The sequence below is a fragment of the Phocoena sinus genome, chromosome 12 (assembly GCF_008692025.1).
Source record: "Phocoena sinus isolate mPhoSin1 chromosome 12, mPhoSin1.pri, whole genome shotgun sequence".
In the NCBI taxonomy this organism is placed as follows: Eukaryota; Metazoa; Chordata; class Mammalia; order Artiodactyla; family Phocoenidae; genus Phocoena; species Phocoena sinus.
In genome coordinates this window covers 7,700,481-7,721,007 of record NC_045774.1, presented here as the reverse complement: position 1 = coordinate 7,721,007, position 20,527 = coordinate 7,700,481, and the positions used below count along the sequence as shown (strand labels likewise).

Here is a 20,527-nt window from a genome sequence, read left to right as displayed (position 1 = left end):
TGAACTAGGTAGAGCCCAGGCTGGGTGATACTTACCCATCCATGGCAGAGCTATTTTAGGGCCCCTGTTATGTGGTGGCCTCTAATTTAGGCGCTGAGCGGCAGCACTGAGCACATGGAGGTTCCCGCACTCTTGGGGAAGATGCACAGCAAGCCTCCTGTAACGTGTAAGGCAGCAGGTGACGATAAAAGTAATGCAGCCTGAAGAGAAACACAGCTGTAGTCATTGTGGTATTGCTGCCGGCAGGCTGTCCTGTCTGGCTGTTATCCCAGGCACATCTAGGTTGTTCTTTACTCCTCCCCCAGACTGGTGAGGTAGCGCCCTGACAGTTGGATCCGTCTGCAGTTTGACCAAAGTTATAGAGACAGAAAGGAGTGGATCTAAGATTCGAACCCAGAACTGCCCATAGGTTGTTTCCATGAATCTACTCATCTTTCCACCAATCCACTCCGTGGAGACCCTGCATTTTCTTGTCTGTAGGTGATTCTAAGGTTCCTGTAGCTCTAGGAGAAGGGCTGTGTCCCTTAACTACCAGTAGCATCTTAGTCCCTGTTTATCGGCACCTCTTATGTACCAGGTACAGAGTGAGCATCTTACATTGTTTCGCCCTCACTTCTCGGCTGCCCTGCAGGGCAGGAAAGCTGTTCCCATTTTCCACTTTCAGATCGGCCGTTGGCTTGCCCAGGGTCTCAGGATGGGATGGGATCCTACTCTTCTGGGTTTCCAGACCTCTGCTACCTTATATCACTTATGGAGACTTAAAACAATTTGGTAATTTTTACCAGGGACCCTGGACCTAAGGTTAAGTGTGATTGCTACACTTGACACATTCTCTGATTCAATGTCACACGTTTTACAGAGGTGCTACGGGCCACGAGTCCAGAGGTGCGTCCCTGTCCCACCGGCACTGCCGCCTGCCTGGTGAGAGGGGACCGGGCATTTGACGTCGGCCGGCCCAAGGAGGGACTGAAGCTCATGAGCAATGACAGGTCGGTCTGCTGGTGGCATGTGTAATCTTCAGCAAGAGCCTGGCTTTTCAGGGAGTTGCAAGAATATCCCTTTCAACAGGGCTTACAGAGTTACTATTACTACTTCGCATATGCTTGTAAAGTTATTGGTCGTTGCTTGAGTCACGTAGGCTTGGTGACTTAGGCAGGAAAATGTGCATCGTGATCCAGCCCATGTCCATAGGGTATCCACTTCATGAAGTCACACCTACCTTAAGGTGTGTTTGGGCATCTTCCTTGCTTTGTCACCTGTGACGTTGGTTTTACGTCCGTGGTTTTATCTGTTCTTTAAAAAACACCGTCCTGGAGGCGAGTGACAGGAGGGCCGCTTTGCCCTTCTGGGTGCAGAGTTCGCTTCCCGACTGGGACGAGGGGGCGCTCCTTAGTTCCCAGTGGGGATGTTTCATTTCTCCTAATAAGCTGTGTTGTTTACACACATTTTTCTCATGCGTTTGTACCTCTCTCGGTGGGGAGAGGTTTTTCTCCAGTGTGTCACACGTGACCACATCCTGAACTTAGATCGAGGATTTTGATTTTCTCCCTGTTCCAGGAGCCTTTGGTAAACGCCTCGTTGCACCTGCTCTAGTCTGGAACTAGTGGTGTGTCACCGTGTGCCATAGATCACACTTCTGTCCCCAGAAAGAGCTGGAGCGTAACCTAAATTTAAAAACATCTGAGAGGTTTCTATATGTGCGTCTGTATTCGTTTGCCAGAGCTGACACAGCAAGTGCCACAGACTGTGCGGCTTCAACAGCAGAAATTTGTTTCCTCTCAGTTCTGGAGGCCGAGCTGTCAGCGGGTTCTTCTGAGACCTTTCCTCTCGGCTCGTAGAGAGCCACCTCCTGTGTCCCCTCACGGCCTCTCCTCTGTGTGTCTGTGTCCTGATCTCCTCTCCTTATAAGGACACCCATACTGTCTGATTAGGGCCCACAGCAGTGAACTCAACTTAATCACCTCTTCCAAGGCCCTGTTTCCAAATACGGTCACATCCTGAGGTCCTGGGGGGTTAGGGCTTCAACATACGAAGTTTGCGGGGACACAGTTCAGCCTATCGCACCATCCTAAGTGATAAATGGGTGTCTTTCCTTACTGGGAGGGCTAGAGACGAATTCGGAAAGTGTGGGCATCGAGCGAAAGCCTGAGCGTGTATTCACAGGAAAGGAAGGTCATCTGTTTTCGGTGGTCCTGTGGCCGGTGCACCGGGAACTGTGGCCACTGTGGCCACAACCCACAGCTAGGCCAGCACCCCCATGGCGGTTCCAGGCTCTGCCTGGCCGCGGGAGGCCGTGTCACCAGGATGCTGGGCTGTCTTCAGGCTTAAAAAAAAAGATCTTCCGCTCGCACTGAGAAGTGGTTGTTTAGAGAAGAAGTGGTCGTGTAGCCTTGCGGGCTGAAATGCAATTGGCTGGCTGGGCTGTGTTTGTTTTGTTTTGTTAGATTGTTTATAATCTTTTTTGTTGTACTCAAACAGCTTTTCTTAGTATTTAAGTTTATATGTTGGTTGTTCTACTTATTTTTTTAAAGCACTCATTGAAGTTTACTTAAAAAAAAATTTTTTTTCCCAAATGGAAATAAATTTAACTTACTTCGTACTATGGCTTCTTTCGTAATGTAAGCTTCTGTTCTCCCTTTCTGCACACATGGGGAAAGGGAGAACAGAAGCTTGAGCTGAAGGCTCAGGGCAGCAGGCTAATTGGAATGTAATTTGTACTTTTGTAACCCTAACCCTCTTTTCTCGACGTGTATCCTCCAGGCTTGTCCTGAGTTATGTGAAAGAAGGGGAAGTTCATCCAGACTTCTGTGAGGGTCACAGCCCGGCAGTGACTATCACGTTTGTCTGCCCGTCGGAGCGCAGAGAGGTGAGTGGCTTGTCTGAGAGGACGCCCCAGTGGCGTGAGCACAAGTCAGGGTGGGGCTGGTGCAGGACAGATGCCTCCGTGGAGGTGGCAGCCATGCTTCCCGGGACTGACTCGGACGCACGTGCTCGGCTTGCTGTTTGCTGTTTCTCAGCGACCCGGAGGGGTGTCTATGCTACGAGAATGGTGTTTTGTTCAAGGGTCGAGTGCGATATTAAGTGGTCCATAGACAGATTTTAAAAAATTGTAGAGCGATGCCGGTTGGAATGAGTATTTGAAAAGACCGTACGTACCATCCTAACCCTGTGGCTTCACGTCTGTTAGTGCTTCAGCTGAGGCACGGCCAAAGTAGCTGATTGGTTTACAGAAACACAGTCAGAAAGGAGTAGTACAGATGGTATGCAGACCTGGCGGAAATGGCTCGGGCCAGCGGCTGAGGTTCCGGGGGTGGGTACCAGTGTAGGAGAATTAGGGCCAGAAGGGAGGTTCCTGCCAACTCAGAGTGGAGCGTGTCACCCCGTCGCCTGCCCGCCTCCGCCCTGCCCCCCCCCCCCCCCCCCCCCCCCCCACTCTCCCGGGCAGATTGACCACCCTGTCCTCTGGCTGTTTACTCAATTCGAGTGCGGTTGTAAACTCCTTGAGGGTAGGGCCTGCGTCTGGGGTGTCCTTGGGCCCCGTGCCCAGTGGTGTCTCTCCGGTCCACTGCTGCTTAAGTGTCTTTGCAGATGCGGTGGTGATGAGGGGAGACATCCCCAGGGAGGAAGGAAGGGTAGGGCTTTCCTCCAATTTATTTCTGCCTTCTCCTTGTAGAATGAAGTAGGAGGAGCTGAATTCTTTTGCCAAAGAATGTCCTCCCCTCCCCCCAAACAAACGTGGAATTTGCTCTGGTTTCTGGCAGGCAACTGGCCTGTTGTGTGTGTGTGTGTGTGTGTGTGTGTGTGTGTGTGTAGGGGGGCGTCTATGGAGACAAAAGTGCAGTCCAGCCAGCTTTCCATTCGTTGTCCCCAGACTTCTAGGGTCGCGTGGTGTCCGCTCAGCAGGGACCTGACTGACCGGTAATCCGCGTTAGTCCTGAACGCGATATTGAGGACTATTTATTTATACTCTCCATCCTACAGATGTGAATCAAAATCTTTTGAGCCTGATGAGATGTTCTAAGCCGGCAGTGGTTTTAGTGTGTCCCTTTCTTACTTGTGCTGCATTCAGTGAGAAATCATTTCACACTATCACGAGGGAGAGGATGGAGAAGTTCCCCTCTGTTCTCCGTGGGATGTGAGGCCGTTGGGCTGGTGGGTTATCAGTGGAGCTGAGGGTTCTGTTTCCAGCCTGACTGTTCCCTGGGTAGAACTTGGGGGACGTGGGCTTGGACCCCTTAACACTTGAAGGTTTACTGAAGAATTTCCACTGGCTTATTGAACGCTTCTAGGAGCTGGAACTTGAGTAAACATTCGCCTTGCCACACAGATCTTTTTAAAAGAGTTTTATTGAATTTATGTACATTAAAAATAACACCTGTTTTAAGTACAATTTAACGGTTGTTAGTGTACTAACAGAATTGCACAGTCAGTGCCACGGTCTGTGTTAGAACTTTTCCGTTACCCCAGAGAAGCCTGCTGCCCAGTTGCCATCACTCCCCTGCTCCCCCAGCCCCGGCAGCTGTGGACCACCTTTCTGTCTCGCCTTTCCTGACATCCCACACAAGTGGAGTCACACAGCACGTGGTGTCCAGCTTCTCTCACTCAGCACTTGGTCCACGTCACTGTATGTATGTCTGACTGCTCTGAGCCAAGGGCTGAAAGCGTAGATTTTGCGTCCGTAGTCGGGGCTGGACCGCGGCTCTGCACCTTACTAATCAAGTGACGGTAAACCCGGCACTTAGCCCCGTGCCTGGCACGTAGCAGGTGCTTAGTAGGCGCTTGCAGAGTGAGGCGCCTGGAATCAGCACAGCTACTCCTGATGCTAAGGCCAGGGAGACGTTTCTCCCAGGGAAGGTCAGAAAGATGACACCGCCCCCCAGTAAACAGTGACTTCGTGGCATCCTTCCCAGAAGCCGGGTGTGTGGTGGGCGATACCCTGGCTTCACCCAGGGGCAGGAACAGATGTGAATACAGGTGAAGTGTGCCCTAGAGCCATGGACGTTCCCGTGGAAAGGGGTTAGGGACCATCTCCCCAGATGCATGGAGGCTCAGTGATGTCCACCCAGCGGGCAGGGGTTGGGGGGGGTCCATCTGGCACAGGCTCGGCGGCACCTGTGATTGAAAGGGGTGCACGGACCACAGGCCCTTCACATGTCATGACTGCTTGCCAGGGGCGTGGTGGGCGGGTGATACCGCGTTCAGGGCGGGCTCACAGGTTGACGCTTGCGCGTGACTCTGGAAGGGACCGGAAGGGTTTCAAGGAAATGGAGTCGTTGTAAGGCAGACAAAAGAACAGAAAAATGTCAAACCCCAATAACATACCTTTGGCTTTTCAGAAGCACAGAAACATCTGCATTTAAGCTTCATGAAAAGAATTAATTGCATTCCTTTCACCCCTTTCATGATAGGGCACCCTTCCCAAGCTCACGGCGAAATCCAACTGCCGCTTTGAAATCGAGTGGATCACTGAGTACGCCTGCCACAGGGATTACCTGGAAAGTGGGAACTGCTCTCTGAGCAGCGAGCAGCACGACATCGCCATTGACCTCCAGCCGCTCAGCCAGCCCGGAGGTGAGTGGGTGCCTGGGGGCCAGGAAGTGGGAGAGGGAATGAGAGCCCAGGGACCGAGCTCCCCCTGCCCTGGGGTGGGCGTTTCGAGTTTGATGCTGTCACTTTGCCACCCACACCTGTGTGCGTAACAGAGCCTCTTCTTGTTTATTCCCTTTTCCTTAGCTTCAAACTCCTCGTACTATACCGCAGAGGGGGAGGAATATGTTTTTTATTTGAATGTCTGTGGAGGAACTGAAGCACACATCTGTGATAAGAAGGATGCTGCAGTTTGCCAAGTGAAGAAGTCAGATTCCACTCAAGTCAAAGTGGCAGGGAAGCTCCAGGGTCAAACCCTTCGGTGCGTATGGCCTCCACGTAACTTCAGGTGCATCGTGCGTGTTCCTGTGAGACGTAACATACTCCCCCGCCTTCCTCCTCCTTCCACCTTCCGCACAGCACAGGGAAATCAGTTAAGCTGGCGTGATTTTCCTGCGTGAGTCAGGCAGGTGCCGTCTATCCCTGACCAGTGGATGCTTTTCCTGGCTTTACAGTAAGAATGCTTCTGTTAATACGGTTCGCTTTATAATCTGTTGTTTGCAGGGAACCGTACTGTAGGAAAGCTATTTCATTAGTTGATATGGCTTTTGTATGTTACAATTTACGTTTCCGAGGAGTTTTGATTTTTCTCTGGTGGTTTGAGACTCTGAAACACCATGGACATCACACACAAGTGTTGAACAACTAGGAAAACGCATTCATCACAATTCTTGTGACCCTTACCTCGGTAGTTACCTTCACAAAAGCTTTATCAAAATGTAGTTTCTCTGAGCTGAGGGACCAGGATCCCTCAGGTCACACTTTATGGCAGTTGCTGGAAAAGCTGTGTCTTCTTGGGCGTTACTTATTTTGTACAAAATCCGAAAATGAGAGCAGAAGAGGCCTCATGGTCCTAGCAAAACCTTCAGTGCCTTTTCCCAGCCAGTTATTACTTTGAAGTAAGAGGACGGGAAGCCCGTCCATTTGGAACTCATCTCCTGTAGACGGTTCTTCCCCAGCCTGCGAGAGGGCTCGCTGTTTTGTGTCGCTGCTGCTCTGTGGATGGTATGCGAAGGCTCACTGTAGAAGTGTTTAAGGATTCAAGTTTCTTTCTTGGTTCTACCAAACACGTGCGTGTGTGTATTGTAAAAACTTAGGTACTCAGACGGAGACCTCACCTTGGTATATTTCGGGGGCGACACGTGCAGCTCCGGCTTCCAGCGGATGAGCGTCATCAACTTCGCGTGCAATCAGACTGCGGGTGAGTGCGCCCTGGGTCAGCCGCGTACCTGTGCGGGTGGGCGGGCTCCGTGGAAATGTGGAGCGCTGAGTGGGGTGCTCAGACGTCCTCCTGCAGACGTGGCCCCTTTGAGGCCCCCTCTGTCGTAGCGGGTAGGAGTACCCCACCCCGCCCTGCCGACGCCTGACACACACGTCTTGTTTCTGTCTTCTGTTTGTGTGGGGACTGGGCCCAGAGTCAGGCTCGCTGGGAAAGCCTCTCTGTCCTGAATTCTGGCTCTCCCGGAGTGCGCTCAAAGCCGGCAGTCTGGGTTTACTCACCACCTTCTGATGGGTTGTCACTAAACAACTCTTCTTTTAGGAACTGAGTTTTTAGGTGACCCTTTTTGCAAATGGTGGCCCTGCTGTAGAGGTGGGATTTGGGGATCTCGAGAGACCCCAGGGCAACTTTAAGTGGAATGTTTGGTTTTTCTGAGTGACTCGGAGAAGCTACCTTGACGTCACAGTGGCACTGGCATTTCACAGAGCCGCACTGCCGTCCGTATCTCAGAGATTCTGAACACAGTTTGCATCTCTTGAGAGGTGATGGGATCCCACCATCTTGAGAGAGCCGTCCAATCAGTGGACCCCCAAGCCGTGACCCCAGGTGCCCTGCAAGCCGGCTGAGCCCCTGCACAGAGCTCCGGTCTGGGAGCCGCCTGGGTCTGGCCCCGTCCGCACAGCTGGCACAGTCTCGCACGGCCGCCCCACCCCTGAGGGTCTCCTGGCCCCTCACTGTTTGTTTTGTGTGTTTCTATGGTAGAGCTCTTAACCATCTGGTCACGGGGCAGGTTCCTGTGTGACTCACTGCGGGGCCTGGGGGAGGCAGCTGTGCGTGACGGGAGCCGTGCTCCAGAAGCGGCTCTGGTGGTGGAGGCGGGCAGGAGGGGTGGTGACCACCGCCGAGCGCTGGTAACCCGCCCGGAGAGTCAGCAGAGAATCACCTGGGCTGAAGCAGGAGGGAGACCTCATAGCAGGACACCCCTTGACTCCTGGCGCCGCTGGCCATCGTCACCGTTGTTCTCAGCCCACTGTTGCCTGTCAGCCCCCTACCCCTGCCACGTGCGCTCCGAGCTTACATTGGAGGCATGTTCTCAGTTGATGCGTTGAACACATTATATTAGTACGTGTTTGCTCAGACCCTGCGAAGCCTAGGGATGCCGTGATGGCTGAGAGCTCCCCGGGCGTTTACACACCAGCAGCAGAGAGAGAGATGAGGATGGTGATGACGTAGTGCAGGGGACGCGGGTGCCTGGCAAGGTCTGTCACCTGGGCCTTTATCCGGAGGGAGGCCCTGAGGTCAGGGGTCTGGGGTCTGGCTACCCCCGAGGACCGAGGCAGTTAAGAGGAGGTGCTGGGTGAGGGAGCCCTGCAGGACAGTTAGGGGCAAGCTGGGCGCAGAAGCCGGGTGGCCATGGGGGCTGGTCTTTGTGGCAGGAGGAACAAACAGCTCATGCAGAGGCGGGAATTTGGGTAGCCGTGAGCAGGTCAGAGCTGGGTGTCCAGGCCATGGCTAAAGAAGGAGCTGGAGCAACGTTGTGAAAAGCTTATGTGTCCTGCAGAGGAGTTGGACTTTATCTAGAAATCAGCGTGAAGGGACTAAGCAGGGGTGGCCGTGCATCTGGCTTGGACGTGGCCTTTGGATCCATCTCCCTTTGGTTTGAATGCCCGCCCTGCCTTCCCCAGATTCTCCATCTTTCTTCCGTCATCCTCACCTTTTCCAGGCTCGTAGGAGACCCTCTCCAAAGTCCACCCCTTCTACTCTGTGTCCAGGCCCCTGGGAAATGCAGCCTCCGTCTTATCCCAAGTCCCCAGACCCTCAGGCACTCGGGCTGCCCGGGTCTCCCAGACTCCCCTGCTGCTGGGCTGCTCTGGGGTGGGTGACTTGTGTGGGCCGAGGCTCCCTCTGTCCTGTCGCTACCTCCTTTGGCCCTGTTCTGTCCGCACTTTTTATAAATGACTTGGCCGCGATCTTTGGGAACGCGCTGATCTCATTTGGGCATGTTGGGAGGATGGAATAATGATCCAGAAAGATCCCAGCAGACGAGGAGGATGTTGAGAAGGGCCCTTGGTCAGGGGCTCCCAGGGAAGAGGGATGGACCTCCAGGAGTCGTGCCAGGAAGCTAGAGCCCAAGGGGGCTGAGGCGGGAAACAAATAGGAGAGGCCATTTGTTTTTCCTTTATTTCTTTTTGTCATACACGTTTTCGAATATATAAGTAGAAAGAACATTATAGTGAAAACCTACACACCCACCACTCAGGCTTAACAGCTGTTAATGTTCCACCAAACTTGCCTCACGTTTATATGCTGTGTCACGTCCCCAGTGGATCGTTAACACTCCACCCAGACTGCAGGAAAGGACGTTCCTTCACGTAGCCTCAGTGCCATTATCAGACCTGACAAAACTGATAGCAGTGCCTTAATCCTGAAGACTCATGTCATTGTGATCGTGACACGGAGACCAGATCCAGAGACTTTAGGTGTTTCTGAGCCTACTCTCAGGCTGGAGCTGGATTATGAAATATTTAAGACTCCTTCTAGCTCTGTGATTTGGAGCCAACTGTAGGTACTATGTTCTGTGTACGCTAAAATTATTCCATTTTTACCTTGTTTGAATTTAAATTTAGAGTTTTTAGAGAAAACCCCTTGGTGGATTCTGGGTTTATTGGTAATAATGTATTTTTGCATGTTGAATTGGGTGTTGATTGGCTATGGAATATTATGAAATGTGGTTTATAGTTCAACTTGGATCTCCAGGAATTATTTATGCTTCTGAATCTAGGGTTTCATGCATTTCAAGACACAGAGGTACATAAGTTTATTTTTTTGTCCATAATATATATATATATTTTTTTACCATTTGTTTCAATAACTTATATCTAGTTTGATGTAACGTGATACCTGATTATCGGTGATCCTGTCACATAAGGACATGAGACCGTTTTGGGGGGAGGAGTGCGGTGTGTTAGCATAGGCCAGTAAAAACTGTCCACAGATTCAGGTGACTCACGATCACACTGAAGACTTGTTCTCTTTAATTGCGTTCAGGCCTTAGGGGGCTGTGCTCCACGTGGTCGTGTGGGGACCTTTGCATTTTCCACCTCGTGTTGCTGCTGTCTGTGGACATGGCTTCCAAGGACTCTGCAGAATGGGAACAGCAGTTGTTTTTTTTAATGGACCAGAACTAAGAGGCATGGCCCAACCTCAGAGGCAGTGAGGCGGGACGTGCAGTTTAGCCGTGGGCCTAGAGGGAAAGATGAACCGGTTTAGTTTCTGTCCCAGAGCGGTGGGGGGATGGGGCAGCCGCCTGCTGCCCAGGCCAGAGCTGGGTTTCACTGGGAGGGTCCACTTTCTGCCTTCAGCTGGTGCAGAATCCACGTACCGCCAGGCCACGTAAAGGGTGTGCTGGGGGATGTGCTGGAGCCTGGAGAGCCGGGAAACTTTCAGGGATGAGATTGATGGAGAGATTACAGAAAGTCATCCTCATCCTGCTGGTGGCCGGAAACCGTACGGCTTAGCTGTCCTGATGGCAAGGCCATTGTGTTTAAATAAACAGCGTGGTTTGGTAGTGGGGAGTCTTCCTTTACTATTCTCCTCAAATTCTTGGAGGAATTAAATAAGAATGCAGGTAGGGTGCATGCCAGTGGTTATTTAAATTTTATTTAAAATGGGCTCTCCCAGCAGATCATTAGTAAGTTTCAGATGCAAATCTAGCTCCTGAGTAGGAACGGACCCTGGAACCATTCATAGTATCATTTAATCGTCTGTAAACTTACCTGGTAAAAGAAAAACACTGAGTGCGTCAAGTTTTCAGGAAACACAGATCTTTTCTGAACAGTGAAATACCAGTCCAGTGGGACTAAACTGTATGTAAACCTTGAAGGGGCAGAGGGGTGGGGAGCATGTTGGAAAGAGGCGAAGCAGCTTCACTGCTCCCTTGGTGGAGGGCACGGCGGACCCCCAGCTAGAGCGTGTGCTGTCGGAAGGGAAGTTGGGAGCGCTGGTTCTTAAAAGAGAATGGCTTAGAGGACTTAAAAAAAAAAAAAAAACCCAACAAACCAAAGACACACAGTAGCGCAGGGAAGTCTTGCCTTGCGGTTATGAGTCTGGCTCCGGGGCCAGACCGTCTGGGTTTGATTTCTGGCTCCTCTGCCCTCTAGCTATGAAGCCATAGGCGAATTATTTAGCCCCCCTAAATCTGCAAAACGGGGCTAAGCTTGTCCCTGTGTCGTAGGATTTCACGGTGGAAATACGCGAATGTATGTGAAGTACCTAACACAGAGCCTGTTCTCTGCATCCAACCCCTGTGGAGGGCTCAGTGCTTCGCATGGCGCCTGCCTCAGCTTGTGCTCCGTGTGCCTTAGCCGCTGTCGCTGGTGTTACAATTATGATGTTTATAATATTAAAGATTCAATAGAAGTTGCAGTTGAAACAACATTCGCCCTTGGTACAGAATATTATTTCCGTTAGAACATTGTGCACTTCAGGGCCCTAAACCTCAAGAAAGGTAAATCATGTAGGAGGTCCAGAGGAGGGTTATTAAACCATCAAGGGGTGGAAAACGGACCTTCGTGCCAGCAGTGCACTAGCTCGGAAAGGCGAGGGGATAGAATTTCTGGTACGGGAAAAGTCAACAGAGTTTGCTGAAGCCCACGCTACGTGGACGGGGAGGCGGCACATGAAGGCCTAGCTTGCAGAGCGGAGCTGAGCAGGGAGGGCTCACGGTTGAGAGCCCCGTGGGGCTCCCTCGGGCTGATTGGAGTGGGGCGTTAGAGACCCACGCGTGCCAGAGTCCCCAGGATCCAGGATGCTGGCCCCTCTCGGGGCGAGGTTACTAAACCTCAGCACCCTTCAGTTGGGAGCGGCTGCAGACCGTATCCCTCTTCCATGCTCATTTTAGGGGCGAGTCCTGGGGAACGTGTCCTGCTCACACGCACATCATTAAGCCAGTGGCACTTCTCTGGAACTGGAGCCCTGATCTCTGCCCCCCTTTCGGTGACTCCCTGTTCTGGCTTGGTGTTCATGAGCCTCTCAGAGACTGACCGCTGCCTGGGGCTCACACCCCGCTGAAAACAGGCTTCTGTCCTCTTGAGACCATCCCACCAAGATGAAAGGGACACAGGCCTGCCCTGTAGGGTTTAGGTCGTGTGAAACGCAGTAAAGCCACTCTGATCTCTGGGGTTTGAGCCCGGAACTGGTTTGCCTGCACACCTGCTACGGGTGTCCTGTTTGCTGTCTCTGCTCCTGGGACGTTCCTGGGTTTTGGTCACATCATGGGTGCTTTCTTCCTTTTGATGCGGCACAGGTAACAATGGGAGAGGGGCTCCCGTGTTCACCGGGGAGGTGGACTGCTCCTACTTCTTCACGTGGGACACGAAGTACGCCTGCGTGGACGAGAAGGAGGCCCTGCTCTGCGGCGTCTCCGACGGGAAGCAGCGCTTCGACCTGTCGGCCCTGGCCCGGCACTCAGGTAGGCCCACCGCCCGCTCCGTGTGTGCTCGCGCACGTTCTCTTGGGTCTTTCCCGTGAGCACGTTTGGAAATGCTGTTACAGTTTTCCTTGTCAGCTAACTGTATCGTGGCCTTTCCCCGCTCCTCACGGAGCAGTATGAATTATCAGAAATGACACCGAATCAGGAGGCGAGATATCTGAACTTGAGGTTGGCGTTACCGTTTTCTACTTGGAATATCTTGGGCTCATCTTATCGTAGTTCAGTAAAAACGGCCAAGTGCCTTCTGTGTGCCAGGCCCTGTGCTTTGTGATTAGAAAAAAAAATTTTTTTTTAAAAACTTTTGTTGCTAAGAGGGTAGATCTTAAAAGTTGTCAAAATCCCCACGAAAATTGGTACCTCTGTGTGGTGATGGTCGTTAACTGCACTTACTGAGGCAGTTGTTGTGCAGTATATACATACATCGAATCGTACTGTACACCTAAAACCGATGCAGTGTCATGTGTCAGTCATAGCTCAATTAAAGAGTTTAAGCTCTTACAACAGCCTTCAAGCAGGCGGTGTTCCCACTTAACACAGAGACTGTGAGGCCCAGCGGGTTGCACACCTGGGGTGACAGGTGTGTGTCGTCTCCCTGCCTCTTTCCTGTCTCTAAATGAGGATTTGCATTCCCTGACCAATCTCAGATTCTTTTGTGAGGCTGAAAGGAGGCGGGATGTGGGACCTGTCACAGGGACTGGCTCATGGTGAAGACCCATCGAGGTTAATTTATTTGTCCTGTGAACCAAGGCTTGCGGAGTGTTTGTTGCTGGCGGGGGCTGGGCGAGGTGCTGGGGATACGGCAGCAAACCTGGCGAGCACGACCCCTGCCCCCTCGGGCCGTGGAATTTAGCAGGGGGCACAGAAGACTGAACAGTAAGCGTGGGGTCACCCAACAGGGATAACCAGATCTAGGTGGGGATTTCTAGTTCCACCCTTTCAGCAGCCCTGGAATTGGGCATAGATAGAAGCAAGTTGCCTCTGTAAAGTGGAATAGTACACAAGACAGGGAGAACGGCCTGAGGCCACATAGTCACCAGCTACTATTGGAACAATTACTCACGTGTTCAGAGTCCCAGCTGCTTGGGAAAGTATCACATTAGAAGGAGAATTCCTCCTTCGTGGGGTGCTGGAACGCTGTCCTTTGAACAGGAGCCCCACTATAGATGCTGTCGGGCAGCGAATTGCCCGGGGGAATAACCGTCTCCGTGCTTTCCTGGTTCAGCACCTTTGAGCCCTGGGGCTGGTGCCGTGGTTACAGTCTGTGCCCTGGTCAAGAGGCTGGATTTCTGTCTGCCGAGTGGGAAGAGCTCTCACCTCCGCCCAGACATGGGTTTGAGGCCCCGCATCCAGCTGTGTTTACTTACTTGAGCAAGTTACACCCCTGCCCCCCAGTTTTCTTACAGTAAACTGAGTGGTGGTTTCAGATCCTAGGATCTGCGAGGTTGCAGAGATACATTCGTACTCGGCTGACTTGGGCCACCTCTCCGGTTCTCTGGGACCCGGGTTATTTGTGTAGCATTTGCACCCAGATATCTAAGGAAGCTGTGAGGTGAGAGCTCACATCCTTCTCTGATAGTTTAAAGAAGTCCTGCTGCCTGAAGCCCTTCAGCCCTCCCCAGCCCAGCCAAAGCTTTCAGGACAGTGTTTGTCGTGGTCGGCCGTGAGCCCTTCCCGGTTACTGACACCGGTGCGTAGTGACCGTGTTACCACTGACGCGGGATCTTCCTTTTAAACCTCCGTCTCCAGTCCGCACGGGAGCGTCCTCACTGTCTGTGTGTCCTCCTTCCCACACGGTTCCAGTGATGCCTTTGGGGGCTGTTGGGGGATGGTCCGCCTTTGACTTGCTGTCTGCTCTCAGCCTGTGCTCCTTCTACCTTCCACGGATTGTCTTCTGTTCATGCTTGACTGAGTCATGAACCCTTTGAGTTAAGGGACCACGTATCTTGTTTATCTTCCGGGGGCACGGAGCACGAAGCCCTGGGCCAGGTCTGCCTTATCTGTGGTCTGGAGGCAGATGCGTCACCAGTGGCATCTCAAGTCTGGGCTGGCGTCTGGCTTTGCTTTTCAGTTTCTGATTTCAGACTTTGGGGCTTGGGAGAATTTTGCTGTTTAATCCTCTGGCGGCCCCCCCACCCCGCCTTAAGCCTCCTCTTCTGAGGAGCTGTTCGGGGCTGGCTTGTTTCTGTCACATTCAAGACAGGCTTGAGATTCTCGCTGAGTTTGTGTGCCCTCAGCCTGCCGGGTCCAGAAACGTGAGTGCCTGACGTCTAGCAACCACAGGCCTGGTGAGCTTCAGGCCTTTACCTTCCGCTTAATCACCATTTATGGTGTGACTCACAGAGAAATAATCACTGCCTTTGGCTGGAAGACTCTTTTTTTTTTGGTTACAGAACTGGAACAGAATTGGGAAGCCGTGGATGGCAGCCAGAGGGAACCAGGAAAGAAGCATTTCTTCATTAACGTCTGCCACAGGGTCTTGCAGAAGGGCCGGGCGAGGGGCTGCCCCGAGGACGCGGCCGTGTGCGCTGTGGGTGAGTGGTGCCCTGTGCCTGTAGGTAACGCGGAGCCCGGCTGCATCCAGGTGGGAGTGAATTAGAAGTTCTTCCTGCGGTTTATCTCAGCCTCCTTTCTCTGCGTTCAGCGTATAAAGGATGGTGAAGAAAAGAGTTTAATGACTCAAATGTAGGGAACTGGTGCATTCGGGTATCTTGAAGTTGGCTGAAGCCTTCTGAGGTGGGCTCACTGGAAACAGGAGGAAGTGGCTGGGGGGAACTTGGTTATCTTTCTGCTCCGTCACCTGTGGAGGAGCATTGCCAGTGCTCGTGTAGAACTGATTTTGATTTTTAACAACCTTTCTGCCTGGAATTGTTCAAGTGTTATGGCTTCAGGCCGGTGGACTCTCGTAGCCTCATGCGAGAGCACTGGACCCCTTGGGTTCCTTTTGCTGTAACTGTGTTGGTTGCGACTTCTCAATTGGATGTAAGTGTTTATAGCATATTAGTTGTTTGTCACTTAAGACTCACCTGGAAAACGACAGACAGTGGGAGTAATTGGAATCTGTTACAAGCATTAGATAAGGGATTGTGAACCCAGGTTGGATTTTAGGAATTATCCCAGGATTCAGAATTGGTGGTGTGTCTTTTAAAAGCAGGTCCAGCCATGTCCCTGCCTTTATTTAAGAAGGACTTGAGACAGACCTTCAGTAAAAGTCAATTGAACCAAGAATTAAGTGGTCACGGTTTTTGGCTGGCTGCACAGGTTTAATTAGTTTCTGCTTTGGTCATGGGACAAATGCTGCCCCCTCGGTTTCGACAGGCCTTGGGTCTCAGGAGAGCTGAGGGCCCCACACAGGGGGGAACAGTGTTATTTTCCAGGATGGTGTAACGTGCGTTCTTGCCTTTCTGCCTCTTGTGCCCTCAGAGGACGTTGTTTATTCACTCTCGTACTTTCCTCCTAAGCCTGAAGGTGCCCTTGGGGTCCTCAGTGTGGCTGCCGCTGCCCTGTCAAACTTGTCACTCAAAAGAAACCCACTGACCCTCCGAACACCTGCGGGGCCTCGGCTCATTTTTGGTACCTCTTCGTCTGTGTCATTCTCACTTTTAATCACGTCTTCTGTTTTTTTCCCTTTTCTCTTCTCTTTTCCAGATAAGGACGGAAGTAAAAATCTGGGCAAATTTCTTTCTTCTCCCACAAGAGAGAAAGGACACATTCAGCTGTCTTACTCAGATGGTGATGAGTGTGGCGACACGAAAATGAGCACAAATATAACACTCGTGTGCAAGCCAGGTACACGTTACAAACGCGTGGCGCCTTCGTGGGCTTCCCCAGCGGCAGCCGCATTCTTTAGTTTTCGGTTTGCCGCCGGCCCCTGCCTGGGTGACGAGGCAGAGCGGGCCCGGGCCGAGCACCGAGGCTACAGAAGCATTAGTGTTGGTCCATTGGACTCGATCCCCCTCCCCAGCCCCAGCGCAGCGATGAAGAAACCATATGGTGTCCAGGGGGGTTGTGCTGCAGTTTTCCAGATGAGTTACGCTCCTGGCACGGCTTCCTCTTCCTGAGGCCCGGCGCGGGCTGACGTGGAGGCTGCTCCACTTCCTCCAAAGGGGGAGCATCACATCACAAGTGCTTGAAAACACTGTCTGTGATCTCAGCGTCGATACACTCAGTGCACCTTGTTTTTCAGGGTCAAGGTCTATATAGATCCGCACATTTTTATGTTCCTCAAAACATAGTATTTTGTGAAGACTCTCTTATGTTTCACAGTTGTGTTTATAATTTTTAGGGGCTTCCTTGTTGCTAATGGCTTGGTTTTACTATTTTTAAGCATTTTCCCTATTGTTGGGTTAATAGCACGTTTCCAGTGTTGGTGATTGTGCTGTGACATATCCTCTCTACCTCTTGTTGGAAAATTTCCTTTGGATAAATTCCCAGCTGTGGGATAAGTTCAAGGACCAGGACAGTTTTTTTTAATTTTTGAAAATGGTAAAATATACATAATATAAGATTCATCATTTTAAAGGAATTGTGGTAAAATACGTGCAACATGCAAGTCACCATTTTAATCATTTTTGCGTGCACAGTTCAGCAATTAAGCACCTTACGTGTACATTGTACCTTAAGTATGTTTACACCACCACCCGTCTCCAGAACTTTCTCGTCCTCCCAAACTGAAGCTCTGTCCCGTTAAACACGGACTCCCCCCCAGCCCTGGCCCCCAGCCTTGTCCTTTCTGTCTCTGAAGGTTTGACCACTCTTTGTAGGGGCGTCAGATCGGCATTTGTAGGGGCGGAGTGTATTTAGAACAAGGGAAGCTTTTTGAGACCGGATCAGCGATGGGTCTTTCTTCCCCTTCGGCAGGTGATTTAGAAAGTGCCCCAGTGCTGAGAACTTCTGCGGCGAACGGTTGCTTCTACGAGTTTGAGTGGTACACGGCGGCGGCCTGCGTGCTGTCCAGGACCGAGGGGGACAACTGCACCGTCTTCGACTCCCAGGCAGGTGTGTGTCCGAGCGCCTTGTGGGGCAGGCTCTCCTGCACCTGCTTAGCTTGTTTTTGTTTTGTTCTTAACATTTTCTATGAGTGTTTCAGAGATAATCTGTGTTAGAATTATATTAATACTGTTTGACCAAAACTCCGGAAATCTGGTGTTTCAGGCTTATCTGAGATAATGAAAAACCTGTCATATTCAAAGTCGAGGTAGGTTTGCTGATCGCAAAACCTGAGGAGCACAGGAAGTAAATCATGTTTGAAAAGGCTTTTCGCATGAATTTCTGGCCAGGAAACCCAGCACCGTTGACTTTTCATGGCCGTTGGTCGTCCCGCTTTGAACACACTGGTTGTTCATTCACCCAGGAGTTCCGGGCTCTGACTCGGGTCTTCGGTGAATGCAGCAGAAGGGGCGTGGTGATGGGGCACCCGTCTCCAAGGGGAAAGTGTTGGTGACAGTGGTCCTGGTAGCTCCCGTCCCAGCCGTTGGGCAGGCCTGGCCACGAGCTTCTCCTGGAGGCCGGGAGCTGAGGGGGCTCTGCTTCACTGTGGTCTCACTGACCTGGGATGGTCTTGATTCTTTTTTAGGGTTTTCTTTTGACTTGTCGCCTCTCACAAAGAAGAATGGTGCCTACAAAGTTGAGACGGAGAAGTACGAGTTTTACATCAACGTGTGTGGTGCGGTGTCCGTGGGCTCCTGCCAGCTGGACTCGGGAGCCTGTCAGGTGTCAAAAAGGCAAGTAACTGTTCCCAGTTCCCGGTCTTTCGTTAGGTATCTTGTGCTCACAGGTGTTTTATTCTGGAGTAGGTGTGTTGTCTGCTGACATCTTTGCTTTATGGTGAGTGTGTGAACTCTGGAAAGACCTGGACTGGAAACCGGAGGATGCTGCCGGGAGCTTTCGTCTCCCAGGGAAGGAGCAGGACAGCAGTGGATTCGTGCAGTGCCTCCCTTCTGTGTAGTCGGCACTTCGCAGTTGTTGGATGGGTTTATGTACACGCTTCTCCCTTCAGTGTGTTCGTCCAGGGAGTTGTGCCTTAAGCCAGCCGCGCTGAGCGTGGATTTGGGTCCGGTGTGGGGTGGGGTTGCCCTCGCACCGCTGCTGCGCTGAGATCCTAACTGCCGTCCCGGCACTGCCACCCCCTACGCTGTCCCCGGCGCTTCCTTCAGCATCGCGGCATCACAGAGCTTCTGGTCTTGGTATCTTTCCTGAGAAACGTTGTTTATTTGTTTTAGTGGTGGGAATTCTTGGAACTTGGGACGCAGTAATGCTAAGCTTTCATATTATGACGGGATGATCCAGCTGAATTACAAAGATGGCACGCCCTACAATAACGAAAGGCACACGCCAAGAGCCACGCTGCTCACCTTTCTCTGTGATCGAGACGCTGGAGTGGGTCTCCCTGAATATCAGGTAGGAATTGTGCTGTGTGTGTGCACATGTGTGTGCCCGTGTGTGTGTCTGCAGAGCGACAGGCAAGGAGGGAGAGAACGTCAGTCTGGTAAAGGCAGGGGAAGAGAAAAAAGTGGTCAAGACAGGGCTTGTGACTTTTCTGGAGCGAGACAAGATTCTGTTGTAGGTGACGTAGGAGCTGGGATGGTCCTTGGGGATAAACCATCAAGTTGTCTGGCTCCTCAGGACTTACACAGGAGCCTGTCCTGGGAACTTTATTTAGAAGGAGAGCTATTATTAGTCTGGTTTCCTGGGCAAATTGTCATCTCGTATGATTTTAATTAATCCTTTTAGATTTGCCAGAGGACACGGGCAGTATTCATTTTCTGAGCTGTTGCTTCAGTGGGCTGTACACCTCAGTCACAGCCCATGACACTGTTGGTTTTGGGTACAAAACACACAAAAGCATCAAAACCATCCCTTATTCCCGTTTAACAGAGGATAGATTTCCATCTTAATTTATTGCTGGGCAATCTTTTTTATAATAAAATGAGAGGGATGGGCAAAGTAAATTAACTTTCCTGTGGTTTTTATTTAGAAAAAAGTGCCCCGTCTTTTTAGAAATGCTGGCTTTGTGTAATGATTACTCTTTTCTGCCACCCCTCCCATGTCTGTCCTTATCCTGAGATTAGGAAGAAGATAACTCTACCTACAACTTCCGGTGGTACAGCAGTTACGCCTGCCCGGTGGAGCCCCTGGAGTGTGTGGTGACTGACCCCTCCACGATGGAGCAGTACGACCTCTCTAGGTGAGGCATGTCAGCCTGCCCTTGGCCGGGCCCCAGTCCAGAAAGCGCTGACTGAGGTCGATTAGACCCTGCTGGTGAGCATGTAACTCAGCCGATGATAGGGGATCAGGTTAGCTCTAGGTACAGGACCAAGGTGGGAGCTTGAAGCAGCAGGAATTCTGCTGATGGTCCTGTAGCCTGTGCGAGATCAACCAGTCTTCGCCCAGCAAAACCTCAGTCTTCACTGCATCATTTAAAGCAATGCCTGTTGGTGCAGAGGTGCGGGGCCAGTTCCAGGTGTGCCGGGGGCTGCATTTAGTGAGTTCGAGAACACAGGTGTGCCGGCTTTGGTAGTTTGGTGGGCGGGGCACGTTTCCTTCAGTATTTCTCTAACTGCTTAGAAGTGGATCGTAGGACCGAAACCTGTCAGCTTGAAAAGCATGCATTTCCCTTTGAAATTTCAGGCTAGCAAAATCCGAGGGTGGTCATGGAGGAAACTGGTATGCCCTGGACAATGCCGGGGCACACAGCACGTGGAGGAAGTACTACATAAATGTGTGTCGACCTCTGAACCCAGTGCCGGGCTGCGATCGGTACGCGTCCGCTTGCCAGATGAAGTACCAAAACGACCAAGTGAGTCTGCCGTCCCCTCCTGAGCCCAGGACTTGGTGGTGGAGGGGGCTGTTTCGGGACTCTCAGATCTAAGCAGGCCTGGCTGCTGACGAGAAGCCCTCTGAGTGGGAGAGGGGCCTCGGGGTGAATTCCCCTGCCCCCTACAGATGTGATCCTATTCGAGACATGGTTCAGATTTAAAATTTAAAAAAGCCTGGGTGTCGGGGAACCTCCTGTGCTCCCAGTACTCGGCAGAGGAAGTGTCTTTGCGTGAGCAGCAGACATCTGTAAAGCATAGTTTTTGCTTCCCAAAGCTCTTACTTCTGGACTAATTAGGGGGCCACCTGCTCGGTAGAGCTGCTGTGGATGAACTAGATCCGAGTGTTAGCTCTCGCCA

The 20,527-nt window shown here is 51.7% G+C and overlaps 1 protein-coding gene across 1 annotated transcript in view; it reads left to right on the top strand.

The window, feature by feature from the left end:
* The window catches only part of IGF2R (insulin like growth factor 2 receptor), a 110,519-nt gene that overhangs the window by 38,710 nt on the left and 51,282 nt on the right, over positions 1 to 20,527 (top strand). Inside the window, exons 6-18 of the mRNA XM_032651793.1 lie at positions 860 to 989; positions 2,761 to 2,866; positions 5,409 to 5,571; positions 5,734 to 5,908; positions 6,744 to 6,847; positions 12,171 to 12,335; positions 14,747 to 14,887; positions 16,002 to 16,142; positions 17,214 to 17,351; positions 17,929 to 18,076; positions 18,575 to 18,752; positions 19,424 to 19,539; positions 19,983 to 20,151. Of these exons, the coding sequence (XP_032507684.1) occupies positions 860 to 989; positions 2,761 to 2,866; positions 5,409 to 5,571; positions 5,734 to 5,908; positions 6,744 to 6,847; positions 12,171 to 12,335; positions 14,747 to 14,887; positions 16,002 to 16,142; positions 17,214 to 17,351; positions 17,929 to 18,076; positions 18,575 to 18,752; positions 19,424 to 19,539; positions 19,983 to 20,151 (1,874 nt within the window). The remainder of the gene's footprint in view (positions 1 to 859; positions 990 to 2,760; positions 2,867 to 5,408; positions 5,572 to 5,733; positions 5,909 to 6,743; positions 6,848 to 12,170; positions 12,336 to 14,746; positions 14,888 to 16,001; positions 16,143 to 17,213; positions 17,352 to 17,928; positions 18,077 to 18,574; positions 18,753 to 19,423; positions 19,540 to 19,982; positions 20,152 to 20,527) is intronic.